Source organism: Bos indicus x Bos taurus, chromosome 7, assembly GCF_003369695.1.
Source record: "Bos indicus x Bos taurus breed Angus x Brahman F1 hybrid chromosome 7, Bos_hybrid_MaternalHap_v2.0, whole genome shotgun sequence".
Taxonomy (NCBI): domain Eukaryota; kingdom Metazoa; phylum Chordata; class Mammalia; order Artiodactyla; family Bovidae; genus Bos; species Bos indicus x Bos taurus.
In genome coordinates, this window is record NC_040082.1 from 99,708,815 (window position 1) to 99,726,807 (window position 17,993).

Sequence of the window (17,993 nt, forward strand, 5' to 3'; positions counted from 1 at the left end):
GTAATTATGCAGGAGCAACAAAAGTGCCAATAGATTATATGGACTTCATCAAAATGGAAATATCTATTCATTAAAGTGAAAAGACCACAAAAAAGTGAAAAGTTAATCTACAGAATGGGAGAATATATTTGCAAAGACATATCTGATAGGATCTAAATTAAGATCTATGAAGATCTCTTATAGCTTAACAACCAAATGTAAAAAATTGAAATTGAAAAGAAAGAAAAATACCCGAGTAGATGTTTCTCCAATAAAATATAGACAAATTCAACAATGACATGAAAAGAGGTTCAACATCTTAGTCACTAGGGAAATGCAGATAGAACCATGATGAGATATCACCTGACACACACTAGAATGGCTACAAGAAAAAGAAAGCAAAATGGAAGTAATGTGTTGCTGAGGATGAGGAAATTGGAACCCTCATACATTGCTGTTGATAATGTAAAATGAAGAAATAGCCACTGTGGAAAACTAGTTTGGTGGTTCCTCAAAAAGCTGAAAATAGAACTACCACATCACCAAACAATTTTACACCCTATTGTGTGCCCCAAAGAACTTTATTCAACAGTTATTCAAACCAAAACTTATGCTACAGGGACTTCCCTGGTGGTACAGTAGTTCCAAGACTCCATGCTTCCAATGCAAGAGACACAGCTTTGGTCTCTGGTCAAGGAATTAAGATCCTACTTCCCATATGCTGTGAGGTGCACAGAAAAGAAACACCACATTCATAGTAGCTTTGGTCACAACAGTCAAAAGGTGGCAGTCAGCCAAAGTCCATCAATGGATGAATGGATAAACAAAAGGAGGTACATCCATGTACAATACATTATTATTCAGCCATAAAAGAATGAATAAATGCTGGAGAGGGTGTGGAGAAAAGGGAACCCTCTTACACTGTTGGTGGGAATGTAAACTAGTACAGCCACTATGGAGAACAGTGTGGAGATTCCTTAAAAAACTGGAAATAGAACTGCCTTATGATCCAGCAATCCCACTGCTGGGCATACACACTGAGGAAACCAGAAGAGAAAGAGACACGTGTACCCCAATGTTCATCACAGCACTGTTTATAATAGCCAGGACATGGAAGCAACCTAGATGTCCATCAGCAGATGAATGGATAAGAAAGCAGTGGTACATATACACAATGGAGTATTACTCAGCCATTAAAAAGAATACATTTGAATCAGTTCTGATGAGGTGGATGAAACTGGAGCCTATTATACAGAGTGAAGTAAGCCAGAAGGAAAAACATAAATCAGTATACTAACGCATATATATGGAATTTAGAAAGATGGTAATGATAACCCTGTATACGAGACAGCAAAAGAGACACTGATGTATAGAACAGTCTTATGGACTCTGTGGGAGAGGGAGAGGGTGGGAAGATTTGGGAGAATGGCATTGAAACATGTGAAATGTCATGTATGAAACGAGATGCCAGTCCAGGTTCAGTGCACGATGCTGGATGCTTGGGGCTGGTGTGCTGGGATGGCTCAGGGGGATGGTATGGGGAGGGGAGAGGGAGGAGGGTTCAGGATGGGGAGCACGTGTATACCTGAAATTAAAAAAAAAAATTAAAAAATTTTAAAAAATTAAAAAAAATAAAATAAAATTAAAAAAAAAAAAAAGAATGAAATACTGATACATGCTACAACATGGATGAACCTTAAAACATTATGCTAGGTGAAAGAAGCTAGACATTCAGGTCTATATCTTTAATTCTACTTATACAAAATTTCCAGCATGGCAAATTCATAGAGACAGAAAACAAATCAGTGGTTGGCAGGTACCAGGGGAACAGAAGATTGAGGAGTGTTTGCTTAGTGGCTACAGTTTTTACTTTTGGAGAGTTGAAGTTGTTTTGTAAATAGAGGTTATGATTACAACCTTGCTGCTGCTGCTAAGTCGCTTCAGTCGTGTCCGACTCTGTGGGACCCCATAGACGGAGCACACCAGGCTCCCCCGTCCCTGGGATTCTCCAGGCAAGAACACTGGAGTGGGTTGCCACTTCCTTCTCCAATGCATGAAAGTGAAAAGTGAAAGTGAAGTCGCTCGGTCGTGTCTGACTCTTAGTGACCCCATGGACTGCAGCCCACCAGGCTCCTCCATCCATGGGACTCTCCAGGCAAGAGTACTGGAGTGGGGTGCCATTGCCTTCTCAGATTACAACCTTATGATGTACTAAATGCTACTAGATTTTACACTTTGATTAAAATTGTGAACTTTAGTGTCCATCAGTGGAGGAATGGGATAAAAAGATGTGGTGATTATGTAGAATAGAATATTAATCTACCACAGCAAAGAATGAAATTCTGCCATTTGCAACACTGTAGATGGACCTAGAGAGTATTATGCTTAGTGAAATAAGCCAGATAGAGAAAGACAAATACTGTATATCATTTCTATGTGAAATATAAAAATAATATTAACCAATATATGCAAAACAGAAACAGATTCATTGATATTGAAAGGAAACTAGTGGTTACCAAAAGGGAGATGGTAGGGTGGAAGGGCAAGTTAGGGTTATTGGATTAATAAGTGCAAACTGCTATGGCAACCCACTCCAGTGTTCTTGGCTGTAGAATCCCGGGGACGGGGGAGCCTGGTGGGCTTCCGTCTATGGGGTTGCACAGAGTTGGACACGACTGAAGTGACTTAGCATCAGCAGCAGCAGCTATGTTTAAAATAGATAAGCAACAGGGATATATTGTTTAGGATAAGGAATATAGCCATTGTCCTGTAAGAACTTGTAATGGAGTGTATTCTGTAAAAATACCAAATTACTATGCTGTACTCCTGAAACTACTATAAATAAAAATAAATTTTTAAAAAATAAATAAATAATTGTGCTAAACAAAACAAATACTCAATTGAAACAAATTATACCTACATGACAAATAACATGAGAAAGTTATGTTATTCCAAATTAAAAATTTTCCCTTTTGTAACCATTTCTATTTTGTCTTAAACTTTTCATTATCATTATTTTTATGCTCATAATTTATTTACAATGAAAGTGTATATTGTATATAATTTTATTCATTTATGTTTTTCTTACTGAGGTATAATTGACAGGTATAGTGACTCCATACTTGAATATATTGCAAAACAATCACCACAAAAACTAGCTAAAATCTGTCATCATACAGAGTTCCAAATTTTTCTGTGGTAAGTCCTTTTAAGATGTACTTTCATAGCAATTTAAAATACACAGTACAGTACTATTAACTATAGTTACCATGTTGTACATTCCCGTAACTTATTTTTAACTGGAAGCTTGTACCTTTTGACTTCTTTGCACCATTTCCTGTACTGCTATCCTCATCTCTGGCAATCACCAATTTGTTCTCTATGTTGATGACCTTGGTGTTTGTATAGTTTTTTGAAAGTGTTAGTGGCTCAGTTGTGTCTGACTCTGCAACCCATGGACTGTAGACTGCAAGGCTCCTCTGTCCATGGGATTCTCCAGACAATAGTACTGGAGTGGGTTGCCATTCCCTTCTTCAGGGGATCTTCCTGACTCAGCGATCAAGCTCAGGTCTCCTGCATTGCAGGCTGACTCTACCATCTGAGCCATTAGAGAAACCAGGGTATTTGTCTTCCTCTGTCTTATTGTTTTGCTTAGCACAATAATTTATTTATTTTTTAAAATTTATTTTTGTTTATGAGGTCAACTTGAAATACAACCCTGGTCACTGGGCTCTAGTGAGGTTGGGAAAGGAATGAACCAGCAATGAGCAGAGCAGGAGCCTGGAGGCTGTTCCAGGTAATTACCTGTGCCTGAAGGTGAACTGAAGTGCAGTGACTCATTGTTCAGGGACTTGCTCAGTCCTCTCAAGACAGTTTCCAGGCCAGTGAGCAGGTTAGAGGCCACAAGGTGCTGTTCTGAGTTGGGCAAGGTTTCTAGGTCCCGGGGGGCCTCCAGCATTTCATCCACCCCCTGTATGAGGTTCTGTGGAGATAAGGACACAGAGCCAGTAGATGACACACTTGAGAGGTTGTATGAAGCCATTACCCACTCACTCACAGAAAACAGAGATTGGAAACTGTTTGAGGGATAAAGGCAGTGCCAGGTAGGATTCTTTGGGTGGTCTTTGCATCTGGAATCCAGCCATTCAGAGGTCAATCTTGTACATGAATGCCAAGGATGATGCAAACCTAATTTTCAGGAGCTGCAAGATTAAAGGTTTTTAAAAGGTGCCTGTGGGAGTGACTACACATGTCCATACTTCCCACCCACCCTGGGAGAGGCAGGGCCTCGGAGCAGTGTGCCATTATGTTGAGATATCTCCTCCTGGATCAGATTTTCCCACAGGACCTGTGGGAAGCCTCCACCTGCCTCCCTGGGTCCTACCCTTACCTGGATAGTGTCCTGGACAGGGACTGACTTCACATTTTCCCTAAGATTCTGGACTCTTTCGAAGAAGCAGGAGAGCATCTTGGGGGGGAAGAATATGAGGAGGTTAGAACTTGGGGGAAATAGGTGGGCTATATGGAGGGATTTCCTGTTGCATGTTGTCTGCTGGGCCACTCACCGAGCTGTTGATACTTGAGGGTGCGGTCCAGGTGTGGATGGAGATCTCTGCAGGGAACAGTACAGTGGATCATTAGGGGTGAGAGCATTTGTGTGTGTGTATGTTGTGAGTGGGATCTGGGGTCAGGTCAGGCCAGGTACCATCCCAGACATTAATCCCTGAATATTTGGTTCCTCAGAGTAACAGTTTAAGAAGAACCATGAATGTAAGAATGAATCAAAAAGAAGGAACAGAATGCTTGATCCTGTATATTCCAGTTAGGGAACCAAAGACTTTATGGCTTCACAGGACTCATGACATCATGATGAGTCAGGGCAGCTGTCTGGTCCCCCCAGATCAGAGTCCTCATCTCTGGACCTAAGGGTTTCCCTTCTAAGGCCCCAGACCCAGGTGGAGGGTCTGCAGTAAGACAGAACAAGATATAGGAGGGATGCACAACTGAGGGATTCAAGTTCAACCTCTAACTGGGCATTGAGACTTCTTCCTGTCTTCTTAGATAGTGGCAGTTGCTGGAGACCTGTCTTAAAGGTTGATGAGATGAGATGGAATTGAGTGCAGGATAGTGGAAATGGGGTGTGAGGAGGGGAGGATATGAGGATCTGGAATTCCTCAACCTGACAACTGTGCTCCTAGGAATGAGCTGGGACTAGCAGCCATATCTCTTCTCCATGTTCAGCAGTTTACAAATCTCCATGAGATACACATACAAATGCATCAAAGAAACTCTGGGAATACCTCTAGAGTGACAGAAAGACTGAACATCAGTCAAAGACCTTTTTTGATGACAAAATCTGATAAAATCTACTTTTATAAAAAATGTTAAGTAACACATGGATACTTGGAAAACAAAGATAATTTAAAACATGAAAAAAAAAGAAGAAAGAAAGAAAATCACTCTTACGTCCATTACACAGATCCCTGGAAATTTCTTCAAAATTTTTTTCTCATCATATTGCACATATTAAGAATATTTTTCTTTAGTAGCAATAAATGTCCATCAAAAACTTTTATCAGTAGACAAGGATTATTTCTTGTAAAAACTATATAATTCTCCCCTACTTTTTAGTATTGTGGTAAAATTGATAAAACATAAAATTTACCATCTTATTAACTTTTCAAGCAATACAATTTCCCTTATGATCCTATATTGTTGAAAATAAAGCCTTTAAATTTTAGATCTGGATCTTGGTTCTATGACCCTACTAAATGTGTGACTTTGGATATATAACTTAAGCTCTTTGGGCCCAAATATGATTATTGAAAAAAAGATTCTGCCTTGAAAATGTAAAACTCCTAGAATAAAATATGACAGTTGGGCAAACTGGGAGAAGGTGGGGAAAAAATCTAAGTGTGCTAGCATCCTGGGTCTGCTGTGAGGATTGATGTGGGAAACCACAATGGTCAGTGAGGAGGAGTTCCTGGTGAGCTTGAGATAGTGAGAGAGCCTGAGCTTCCTCCTGGGAGTTTCTTTCCTTCTGTTGGTTCATTTATTCCCCCCTTTCTTTTTGCCATAATAATAATAATAATAGTGTAACACTATGAATGACGATAATAGCTCTCATGTGTTGACAATTTTCTCTGCACTAAGGTCCATCTAGTCAAGACTATGGTTTTTCCAGTGGTCATGTATGGATGTGAAAGTTGGACTATAAAGAAAGCTGAGCACCAAAGAATTGATGCTTTTGAACTGTGGTTTTGGAGAAGACTCTTGAGAGTCCCTTGGACTGCAAGGAGATCCAACCAGTCCATCCTAAAGGAAATCAGTCCTGGGTGTTCATTGGAAGGACTGATGTTGAAGCTGAAACTCTGATACTTTGGCCACCTGATGGGAAGAGCTGACTCATTGGAAAAGACCCTGATGCTGGGAAAGATTGAGGGCAGGAGGAGAAGGGGACAGCAGAGGATGAGATGGTTGGGTGGCATCACTGACTCAATGGACATAGATTTGGGTGGACTCTGGCAGTTGGTGATGGACAAGGAGGCCTGGCATGCTGTGGTTCATGGGTTCACAAAGAGTTGGACATGACTGAGCAACTGAATTGAACTGAACTGAAACTTTAGCTTTTCTTAACTAAGGTAAATATTAAATCTAAGTTCATCCATATGGGGTAGGTACGACTACCTCTGGTTTACAAACTAGCAAATAATCCACAGAGAGGAAGACAACTTCCTAACTGTCAAAGAGCCTATGTCGTAGCCCAGCTCTGCTGTGTTGGCTCTCAGCCCTCTTCCAACTGATCATGAAAACAAGATTACCCAGTCCCCTCATACTTTCCTGTGCTGTCACTTTTATGTTACGCTTGTTAAAATACTTTTGAGCTGCTCCAATGGCTGAGGGCTCTGGAGGTCCCATTGTGTCCTCCCACAATCTCTATATACCACCCCCAAGCATATGCCACCCACAAGTTAATGCCACTCCCAAGCCTCTGTACCATCACAAGTCTCTGAGCGGCTGGTGATGACTTTCCCAGTTGAAGATGTGAATCCTGGAATGCAGCGACAGGTGTTGGCATCAACACATTTGGAGTTTGGAGGGCACCACTGAGCACAACGAGTTATGATAGAAGCTGTGTGAATGAAGATCATGGTCAGAAGACCCAAGAAACTCAGGAAGTCAGCTGCATGCTAGAGACCCAATAGTAGAGGAGGGGAGGAAAGAGTTGAATGGCTGCCACTAGAAGTGAAAAGCCTCAGAAAACTCTGGACGTAATGGGGAAGAGTAACAGCTGTTAGTATCCTTAGAGGATACTCTTGCAGAATAAACCTCCTTTCCCAATTTTATTGGTGAGAGGACCCAGACCATGGCATACACTCTCAAGCTTATGTCACCAATGGAGCTGGGTGCAGAGACTCACTTTTAAGGTTCTGGACTGTAGTGTTCATTGTCTCCAGCAGTAGTAGCTTCAGTTCTGTGGCAGAAAGACAGAGATGACAAAGAGGAGAGAGTTGAGCTCTAATTGCAACCACTATACCCATGGCCTTTGCCTTCTTACTGGATGGCTCTGGCTCTATAGCCCATCACTCTGAGCAACATTCCTGAGGCTCCTGTACTTTACTTGGAATCAAGAAATCAACACTTCCCCTCCATTTCTCAGGCCTCTTGAGGGATCAGTCACTGATAGACAGCCCCTGTGGGACCTCATGTGCTACATGTTTGTAGAAAGAATAGTGCGTTCCCATCTGTGCTAGCTCAGATTCTAGCTCCATGAAGTTGGTCCAAGACCCATCGCTGAGCCAGGACCATCAATAAGCTTTCAGGAAAGGGTGAGGTGTGTAAAGATGATGCCAGAACAGGCCAGAGGCTCCTGAACACTGGGGACCAGACTGGGGATACAATGGAGGTCTACTTCCATCCATGCAGACTTGGTGTTGTGAGGATCCATTTCCTGTACCCTTGGAAGGCGTTTTCCAAACTGAAATGAAATGGTAAGACTCATCATCTGAGTGAGGCCAGCTTTGTGGGAGGGCTGGGTGCCTGAAGAAGGAAGCAGGTGCTGATGGATGAGAAGTGGCTGGTGTTTCTGTCTTCTTTGTCCTGGGCATCTAGCTAGGGATGCAAACTTGTGGGCTCCTTCTGTGCAAGGCTCAAGTGGTCTGAGTCAATGTAGGGCCTTTGTTGACCTCCTAAGTAGACAGTTGGGCCAGGACAATGAAGCCCAGTGACACTCTCTCTTTCCATCTATGCCAGATGGGAGCCACTTTGAGTATATGTGGTGTGGTTCATGCCATCTACCCATTCTGACATAACATCCTCCCGGTCCCAGTCATTTGAGTTTCCCATAGGCTTGTTAATAGAAATTATTGGTCAGGGGCATGGTGGATACTTGCATAGTGAAATAGACAAAGGCTGAGTGGCCAAGGAACTGGGTAAGGTTACCCAGGGACAGGGCTGGCTGGGGAAGATGGGACCACCCTTGAATATCCCCCTTCCAACATTTCTAGACAGAGTTCTCAGGTCCATCATTCTAGAAGAGTCTGAAAAGACCCCTAGCTTGCTCAAATCTGTATGGGATCCAGGTGAGAAAGGTCTCATCTTGGCAATTAATGATGAAGAATACAGATAATTCCCTGGGACTCATTGCACTGGACAACAACTCCTGAAATGCCTTGAATACCACTCTTCTGTTTATTTGAGAAAATAAGATGCCAAGTGTCAAGGGGGCATCCAATATTGCAGAAATGACACTCTATGTGGGGTTCTGACCCTTGGGGTTTGGAGAGAGAGGGGATACCAGTAGGTGCTGAGAACAGACCTCTGTGGCCTAGAGTAAGTGGCCAAACTTAATGAATGAGGAAATGAAAGAAATGGGTTCCTTCTTACCAAACATTTTCGTAGTACACTCATTCTCAAATTCTTCTTCAGAAAGAGTTCTCTTTCCTCTGCAATGAAGCTGTGTGTTGTTAAAGTTCTGGCAGTCTGCATATATTCCATAGGACACATTCCATGATGGTCCACACTTGTTGATGTCTGGAACACAACAGGACAAAATGTCACCTCTCAAAGATATGAATTCCATTGTGAATTCACATGGCACTCACCTCCGTCCTGATCTTGACACAAGACTGAACTGACTCAGCTCCTCATTAGCTCTTGTAGGGTTAGGCTGAACTAGCATCAGTTGTTCCAGAAAGCTGGCTTACTGTTCTGCTCATCCCTGCTCTCTGACTATCTGCATGTACCTTGATTCAAACACTCTGCTGTGTCATATGGGGACTGGAAGGAGGTCTGCCTCCCCTCTGCAGGCCTTTTGGGGTAGACAGAAAAAATTACTTGGTTCCAGACCATCCTCTTGGTTGCTGTTTGCATTATCAGGGACATGCATTTGAGCTCCAGTCATTTCTAACTGTGAGTGACAGTGACACTGAAGACTTCCCAAGATGCTGAGGAAATGGAGGCAGTCATGGCTGGGGAATTGTCCAGAATGATACCCATCATTTACAGCTGAGGTTAGGGGTAGGTGATCAGGCTCTTACCCATTGATCCCCTCAACCTCCATTTTAGTCATAGCAGTCCTAGTACACCCCACAATCTTCATCAAGCACTCCCCCAGCTCTCATGTTAAGACTTCTTGAGATTCCCCAGGATGTCTCTGGGGGAGACTTGTTCTCTCCACTTCTGTAGAAATCACATTTTATCAGAACCTGTTATGCATGGGAAAGAGGAAGAAGCTCACAGCTGAGTCACTGCAGGTGTTCTCTGGCATTTTACCTCTCCCTGTTCCTAAACTTAGGAGGAAAGGTGCCCATGAGCCAGGTCCCCTTGGAATAGGTCAGGGAACCATAGAGCAAGTGCTGGGCACCAATGCTAAAAACAACAGCAACTTAGTAAAAATGCAGGAATAGAATGTTTGGCTCTTGTACATATATGATCTCCTTCCAGTCAGGGGGTCAAAGACGTTTAAAGCCTGGAAGGACTCACACGGCCATGATCAGTCAGGGTAGACAACTGGTCTTTCCCAGGTCAGAGTTTTTTATCCAGACTTTTGACATTCCCTTCTAAGGCCCCAGATCCAGGTTGTGGGTAGTATTAACATAAGGATATGAATGAAGGGGGAGGGATGCACACCTGAGGAATTGTTGTTTGGCCCCCATCTGATCACTGAGATTTCCTCCTCTCAGATGGAGACCCATATTAAAGGCTGAGGGATAGGGAGGAGTGAGTGGGGGCATATGGGAATGAGTGCTGGAAGGAGAAGACATGAGGATGGGAGACTCCTCAGCCTGACAAGTGTAGTCCAAGGAAGGAGCTGGAATCCAGTTATAGCAGCAGCCAGATTTCCTCTCCATGTTCAAGAGTCTGCATATCTCCCTGAGACACACACATGCAAGTTCACAAAGGAATCTTTTGGATACTTCCAGGGTCAAGTAAGGGCTGTGCAGTAATTGCAACATCTTTTCCTTTCTTTGATAAAATTTACTTTCTCCCAAATTTTAAATAATACATCAATACTTAGAAAATAGGGAAAAAGTTAAAAAAAAAGGGGGGGGGGATCACCCAGAATTCTAGCATTCTAGAATATTGTAGGTTTTTTTCTTTTTTTTCACTCATTGTTTCAAATATGCTAGGAATAATTTATTTTATTACCAATAACTCAGACTATTTTGAGCAGATGAAGAATATTTCTTGATGAAAAATCATATAATTTTCTTTTCCCTCATTAAAAAAAATTGCAGTAAAATGTCCATAACAAAAGTTTTCATCTTAACTTTATGTTTAATAATTTCCTTTTGTCGTTCTATTTTTTTAAAGAATAAAAACTCCTTGGCTTTAGACATAGTCTGTTTCTACTACCTTATTAGTTATATAACTTTGGACATCACTCAATCTCTTTGAGGCTGAATTTGCTAATTACAAAAATCAGGCTACCTTGAAATCATAAAATTCATAGAAATAACCATACTGTATAAGCTCCTTGACATTGGTCATGGTAATAACTTTTTTTTTTTTTTTTTGGATTTGACAGCAAAAGCAAAGCAACAAAAGCAAACTAGAAAGGTGGGACTCCATCAAACTACACAGCTCTGTACAGCAAAATGAAGTGAAATTACTCAGTCGTGTCCCACCTCATGGACTATACAACCCATGGAATTCTCCAGGCCAGAATACTTGAGTGGGTAGCTGTTCCCTTCTCCAGGGGATCTTCCCAACCCAAGGATCGAACCCAGGTCTCCCACATTGCAGGCAGATTCTTTACCAGCTGAGTCACAAGGGAAGTCCAAGAATTTTGGAGTGGGTAGCCTATCCCTTCTCCAGAGGATCTTTCCGACCCAGGAATTGAACCGGGGTCTCTTGCATTGCAGGCAGATTCTTTATCAACTGAGCTATCAGGGAAGACTGTACAGCAAATGAATCTATCCAAAAAATGAAAAGAAAATCTACAATATCAGGTAATAATTTACAAATCATACATACATAAGGGGTTAATATCCAAAATATATAAAGAACTCATATGACTCAATAGCAAAAAAAAAAAAAAAAAAAAGAACCAAATAAAGTGATTGAGTAAAAAATGGGTAGATGACCTGAATAGACATTTTTCCAAAGAAGACTACCAAATGGCCAACAGGTACATGGAAAGGTGTTCAATATCACCAATCAATGAAATGGAAATAAAAACCAGATATCACCTCACACTTGTTAGAATAACTATTATCAAAAAGACAAGAAAGAACAAGTGTTAGTGATGATGTGGAGGAAAGGACTTTTTTCCATTGTTGGTATCAATTAAATTTGCAGCTCCTCTGGGACTGCTCACTTCCTTCATGCTTTCTTAAAGTGTCTCCTTTCTTATTCTCAACAAAGTGCTTCTGTGCTGCCCTCAGAGCTGAATGCTCTAGATGTACCACAGCCTCTCCCCAAATCTGCCTGAGCATTTCCACCACCCCAAGGCTCTGTACCATGGCAACTCTTCAAGGGGCTGGTGAAGCTGTCCTCAGATGCAGAACTGAATCCTGGAATGCAGCGGCAGGCATCAGTGTTGACACATGGAGGGTTTGGAGGGCACCACCAAGCACAGGCTGTGAGGGAAGAAGCAGTGGGGATGGAGGTCAAGGAATTGTCAAGGAATGAACAAAGCCTGCTTCAGACTGGTGATCTAATAATAGAGGAAGGGAAGGAATGGATGGGATGGCTTCCATTGGAAGTTATTTTTGTTTAGTTACTAAGTCATGTCTGACTATTTGTGACCCCATGGACTTTAGCCCACCAGACTCCAGGGGATTCTCCAGGCAAGAATGCTGGAGTGAGTTGCCATTTTCCTCCTCCAGGGGATCTTCATGATCCAGGAATTAAACCTGTGTCTCTTGCATTGGCAGGCACATTCTTTACCACTGAGTCAGCTGGGAAGCCCTTTCTTGGAATAGGAAGAGACAAAAACTTCTGAGCATGTTGGAGTGTGGAGGAATAGCTTCTCTTACATTCATAAAACTGTGTCTGGACCTTACATTCAGCATAAGCCTACTTTCTTAATCCTTTGTTGGTAAGAGGACACAGACCTCAGCATATGCTCCACAGCTTATGTCACTAATGGGGCTGGCTGAACAAACTTACGTTTCTTGTTCAAGGATGTGGATTCCAATGGCAAAAACAGCAGAATCAAGAATCCTGGGGGCAGAAAAACAGAAAGATGACAGAGTAGAGTCACACTCAATTTCATCTCCTGTCCCCATAGCCATTGCCACCTGGGGATGTGTTTCTGGGCCCTGTATCCTTCAGCTTTCCAGTGGCATGTCATATTCTCCTGTACTGTACTCAGGATCAAGAACTCAGCCTTTCACCTGAGTCTTGGGTCTCCCTGAGGAGTCAGTCAGCAACGGACACAGTCCTCATGGAAAAATCAGGTGCTACAGGTAAAGGACAGGCAATATATATAGACCAACAGCTGATGTTAGTAACACATCTTTGAAATTCCAGCCTCTTCCAGTGGAAGTGTTAAATTGTGGAGGAGAAAGTTCTTTAGATTGTTGTACCTAGGTTATTTGTTCTCTGAGTGGCAGAAATCTGCTCTGAAGGTTTCTCTTTCAGGATCTCTCTTCACGTTTAACTTACATGACAAAGATGGGTATGGGTAGTAGAAATGGAACAGCCCTGAGTTGGAGCCCTAGCTCACAATTATGTCAGCAGGGCATGGAGCCCTGGAATCAGGAGACAGGGAGTTTAGAGCATGTGAGAAGTAAGAACTAATGAAACTTCTAAGGTAGAAGAACTAAGGTAGAGTCACTATAACCTTGTTAAATGGCCTCTCCACATATAGCACCAATAACTTCTATGAAACTGAAAAAGTTAGTGGCTCAGTCATGTCTGACTCTTTGTGACCCCAAGGACTGTAGCCCACAAGGTGACTCCTCTGTCCATGGAATTCTCCAGGCAAGAATACTAGAGTAGGTAGCCATTCCTTTCTCCAGGGCACCTTTCCCACCCAGGGATCAAATCTGGGTCTCCTGCATTTCAGCAGATTCTTTACCATCTGGGCCACCAGGGAAGTCCAATGACTTCTATGGTTCATTCCAAGTGAACTCCTGGTCCTGCTATAGTGTGTCAAGATCACAGCCTTTTTTCTTGATCTCCCAGTTTGGTCTGAGAAAATGAGTTACTGATCAAGTTTTCTGTTATGAAAATAACCCTTATATGTGGAATCTAAACAGAAATAATACAAATTAACTTACAAAACAGAAAGAGTCTCATAGAGAATGAACTTATGGTTGCTGGGGGGTGAGGGGTGGGGTGGGAAGAATGGAGGAAGGGATATTTAGGGAGTTGGGGATGGACATGTACACACTGCTATATTTAAAATGGATAACTAACAAGGACCTACTGCATAGCACAGGGAACTCTGCTCAATATTATGTGGCAACCAGGATGGGAGGAATTTCGGGGGAGAATGGATACATGTACATGTATGGTCAAGTCCCTTCACTGTTCACCTGAAGCTATCACAACATTATTAATTGGACATATGTGTGTGTGTGTGTTAATCATTCAGACGTGTCTTACTCTTTGCAATCCCATGGACTGCAGCCCGCCAGGCTCCTTTGTCCATGAAATTCTCCAGACAAAGATACTGGAGTGGATTGCCATTCTCTTCTCCAATCAAACCCACATCTCATTATGTCTCCTGCATTGGTAGGCGGGTTCTTTACCTTCTGTGCTACCTAGAAAGCCCCTAATTGGCTACACTCCAATACAAAATGAAAGTTAAAAAAAAAAAAAAAAAAAACGAATAAAAAAGAAAATAACTATGGGTGCAAAGATAAAATTTACTCTTATAGGCAATATGTGGAGCACATATTAGAGTCTGTTATCTTATCCATGGGAGCCAGTGAACCTTAATGAAAATTTTTTACGATCTGTGAGTCTGCACAGAATTTTCCCCAAATGTGCCCAGAATTAAGAAAGTCATGTTCCACATATCAGAAGATAAGAAATATGGCCATTCTCATAAAAACCAGAAAACAATTTACAAGCAATGAGGACAACATATAAGGAGCATTTGACTTACTAGGTAACAGGTATTATTCTAAACAGTGAAGAAAATAAAGATTCATCAGAATTAAGCTGACCTTTCTGATACTGTTTTTTCACCAATTCACTATTGAAAGTGTTGGTTGCTCAGTTGTGTCCAATTCTTTGCCTCCCCATAGGCTGCAGCCCACTAGGCTCCTCTGTCCATGGGATTTTCCAGGCAAGAATACTAGAGTGGTTTCCCTCAAATCATTCCATCCTGCATAAAGCCTATAGATTAAGTAATGGTGTTTTTCTTATGCCATTAGAATTTTCACATAGGTTGGTTTTATGCTCTTCTGGAAAAAAAAAAAAAAAAAAAGTTTACCAGGCTTGTCTCAGCCGTAGTACCCAGATATTTTGTCAAACACTAGTCTAGATGCTGCTGTGGAGTTTTGTTTTGCTTTTTAAAAATGAGATTAACATTTAAAGCAGGGCTTCCCAGGTCACTCAGTGGTAAAGAATCTGCCTGCCTAGCAGGAGATGCGGGTTCAGCCCCTGGGCTGGGAAGATCACCTGGAGAAGAAATTAGCAACTTGCTTCAGTATTTTTGTTTGGGAAATCCCATGTACAGAGAAGCCTGGTGGATTACAGTCCATTGGGTCCCAAAGAATCTGAGACGACTTTGAGATTAAACATGCACGCACACACACATTTAAATCCATAGACTTTGAGTAAAGCAGATTACTCTCCATTATATAGGTGATCCTTTTTCAAACAGTTGAAAACCTTATAGTAAAAAGACTGACCTCACTGAGGAAGAGAGAATTCTTCCAGATTGCATTTGGACTTGAGAAGAAGCATTAGGTCTTCCCAGGGTTTCCAGCCTGCCTCCCTGTCCTGTAGATTTTGAACTTTCCAACCTCTGCAGTCCCATGAACCAGTTCCTTCAATAAACCCCTTTCTCTTTCCTTCTCTCTAAACATTCCAGTGAATTCTCTTTCTCAGGAAAACCTGGACTAATACAGGTGGCAAAATGAGATATCTTTAAGTCTCCAATTTGCCTAGAAGTAAGTTTGACCAGTTTTCTCCTTTGAAACTTACTATCAGTGTGCTAATATCCTTAAAATTTCTACTTGTCTATCCCTTATAGAGATAGTAGGAAAGCAAGTTAAATATCAAGGATGGAAGAAAGAAGAGAATATTTGCAGACTGGATAGAGTCCCCAAACAGCTCTATTAGTCTATACCCCGTGTTACAATTCTACACACCTGGAAGCAACCTTAGATAGCCGTTTTTCATGATGTAGAGACCAGCAAGTCCAGCCACGGAAGACATCTGATCTTGGTCTGTGCGTGTTGAAAAGACTTCTTATTTTAAGTGTTACTTGCACTTTGATTAAGTTAACTGAGGAAAATGCTGATCTGGATTCTTTCTTCCCTTTTAATCTGCCCTATGATTAGCTTCTTAGAAACTGCAGTTCTGTTTTTAAACTATGTGCATGGTATTTATACTGAATTAGTGTTTGGGCTTCCCTTATGGCTCAACTGGTAAAGAATCTGCCTGCAATGTAGGAGACCCTGATTCGATTCCTGGGTCAGGAAGATCCACTGGAGAAGGGAAAGGCTACCTACTCCAGTATTCTGGCCTGGAGAATTCCATGAACTTCATAGTCCATGGGGTCATAAAGAGTGGGACACGACTGAGTGACTTTCACATAGTATTTGTACTGAAATACTCATTGAAGGTGGTTTTTTAATCTTTTTGGTATCAGCTCAGTTCAGTTCACTCAGTCATGTCTGACTCTCTGTGACCTCATGAACTGCAGCACTCCAGGCCTCGCTGTCCATCACCAATGTTGAGTCCGCCCAAACTCATTTCCATTGAGTTGGTGATGCCATCCAACCATCTCATCCTCTGTTGTCCCCTTCTCTTCCTGCCCTCAATCTTTCCCAGCATCAGGGTCTTTTCCAATGAGTCAACTCTTTGCATGAGGTGGCCAAAGTACTGGAGTTTCAGCTTCAACATCAGTCCTTCCAGTGAACACCCAGGACTGATCTCCTTTAGGCTTGACTCATTAGATCTCCTTGCAGTCCAAGGGACTCTCAAGAGTCTTCTCCAACACCACAATTCAAAAGCATCAATTCTTCGGTGCTCAGCTTTCTTCACAGTCCAACTCTCACATCCGTACATGACCACTGGAAAAACCATAGCCTTGACCAGACAGACCTTTGTTGGCAAAGTAATGTTTCTGCTTTTGAATATGCTATCTAGGTTGGTCATAACTTTCCTTCCAAGGAGTAAGCGTCTTTTAGTTTCATGGCTGCAATCACCATCTGCAGTGATTTTGGAGCCCAGAAAAATAGTCAACCACTGTTTCCCCATCTATCTGCCATGAAGTGATGGGACCGGATGCCATGATCTTCGTTTTCTGAATGTTGAGCTTTAAGCAAACTTTTTCACTCTCCGAAGATGTGATACTATGTATAAGAAAACCTCCCCAACATGAATAATCATATTGGACTTTTTACCCCTGTGAGGCCTTTAGGTCAGAGTGAGCAGAATTATATATTTATTATTGATTAGTGGACATTTAAAAATTGTGTTGTAATGGGCACATAACACGATAATAGTTCCAAATGTGAAATGGGATTATTTGATATTTGTATATATTGCCAAATGATTACCAAAATAAGTCATTAACATCCATCACAACACACAGTTACAAATTGTTTTTGCTTGTGATAGGAAATTTCAACTTTTTGGCCAATTCAAAATTAACTCAATTAAAAAATTCAACTGAATTAGGCAAGTTAACTCATAGGCAGGTGTTCTTTGATGCCCCTCACATTTATTTTCTTAATCATCAAGGTCCAAGAGCTCCAGTTATGAACAACGATGACCACCGCCCCCGCCCCATTTCTAAGGTACATTCTATTTGACCATAAACAGCTATGGTGCCCCACCCCCAGTCAGAGATTGGTTTCAGAATGGATTGGTGACTCCATTCTTGCAATGAGGACCAAAAGCTGTGGGGCTTCTAGTAAGATTCCTCCTTCCTAAGAAAAAAACCCCTGATATCCCTTTTCTTTCTGAGCATTGCAATTTCTGGATGCAATGCTGGAATGGCTCCATCCAGCAGCCTGAAAAGGGGCACCAGTCCAGTCAGAAAGGCAGAGCAGAAAAATGGACCTTGATGACATTGTTGATCAGCTGAATCACCCAATGCTGAAGTTTGTTTGACCTCAGAACTTCCCAATATGTAAGTCAATAAATTTCCTGATTGCTTAATCTGGTGAGTATGGAGAGAGAGAGAGAGAGAGAGAGAGAGAGAGAGAGAGAGAGAGAGAGAGAGAGAGAGAGAGAGAGAGAGAATGCCTCTCACTGTGATTACTGTCAATGGATAAGACTGATTTTGAAAAATCATTAAATTCTGAATGGAATATTGAAAAAAAAAAGCTTTACTTTGTTAGAAACTTTGTAATACAATATTATTAGCTATTGTTGCT

The 17,993-nt window shown here is 41.8% G+C and overlaps 1 protein-coding gene across 1 annotated transcript in view; it reads right to left on the reverse strand.

Annotated features, from left to right (window-relative positions):
* Nucleotides 1–15,834, reverse strand: part of LOC113896383 (adhesion G protein-coupled receptor E2-like) — a 29,040-nt gene extending 13,206 nt beyond the window's left edge. Inside the window, exons 1-9 of the mRNA XM_027548586.1 lie at nt 15,756–15,834; nt 12,595–12,648; nt 11,943–12,062; nt 8,866–9,012; nt 6,977–7,111; nt 4,836–4,943; nt 4,545–4,591; nt 4,370–4,447; nt 3,784–3,961 (exon numbers count right to left, since the gene is read on the reverse strand). Of these exons, the coding sequence (XP_027404387.1) occupies nt 3,784–3,961; nt 4,370–4,447; nt 4,545–4,591; nt 4,836–4,943; nt 6,977–7,111; nt 8,866–9,012; nt 11,943–12,062; nt 12,595–12,648; nt 15,756–15,822 (934 nt within the window). The 5' untranslated portion in view covers nt 15,823–15,834. The remainder of the gene's footprint in view (nt 1–3,783; nt 3,962–4,369; nt 4,448–4,544; nt 4,592–4,835; nt 4,944–6,976; nt 7,112–8,865; nt 9,013–11,942; nt 12,063–12,594; nt 12,649–15,755) is intronic.
* Between the last annotated feature and the right edge of the window lie 2,159 nt (nt 15,835–17,993).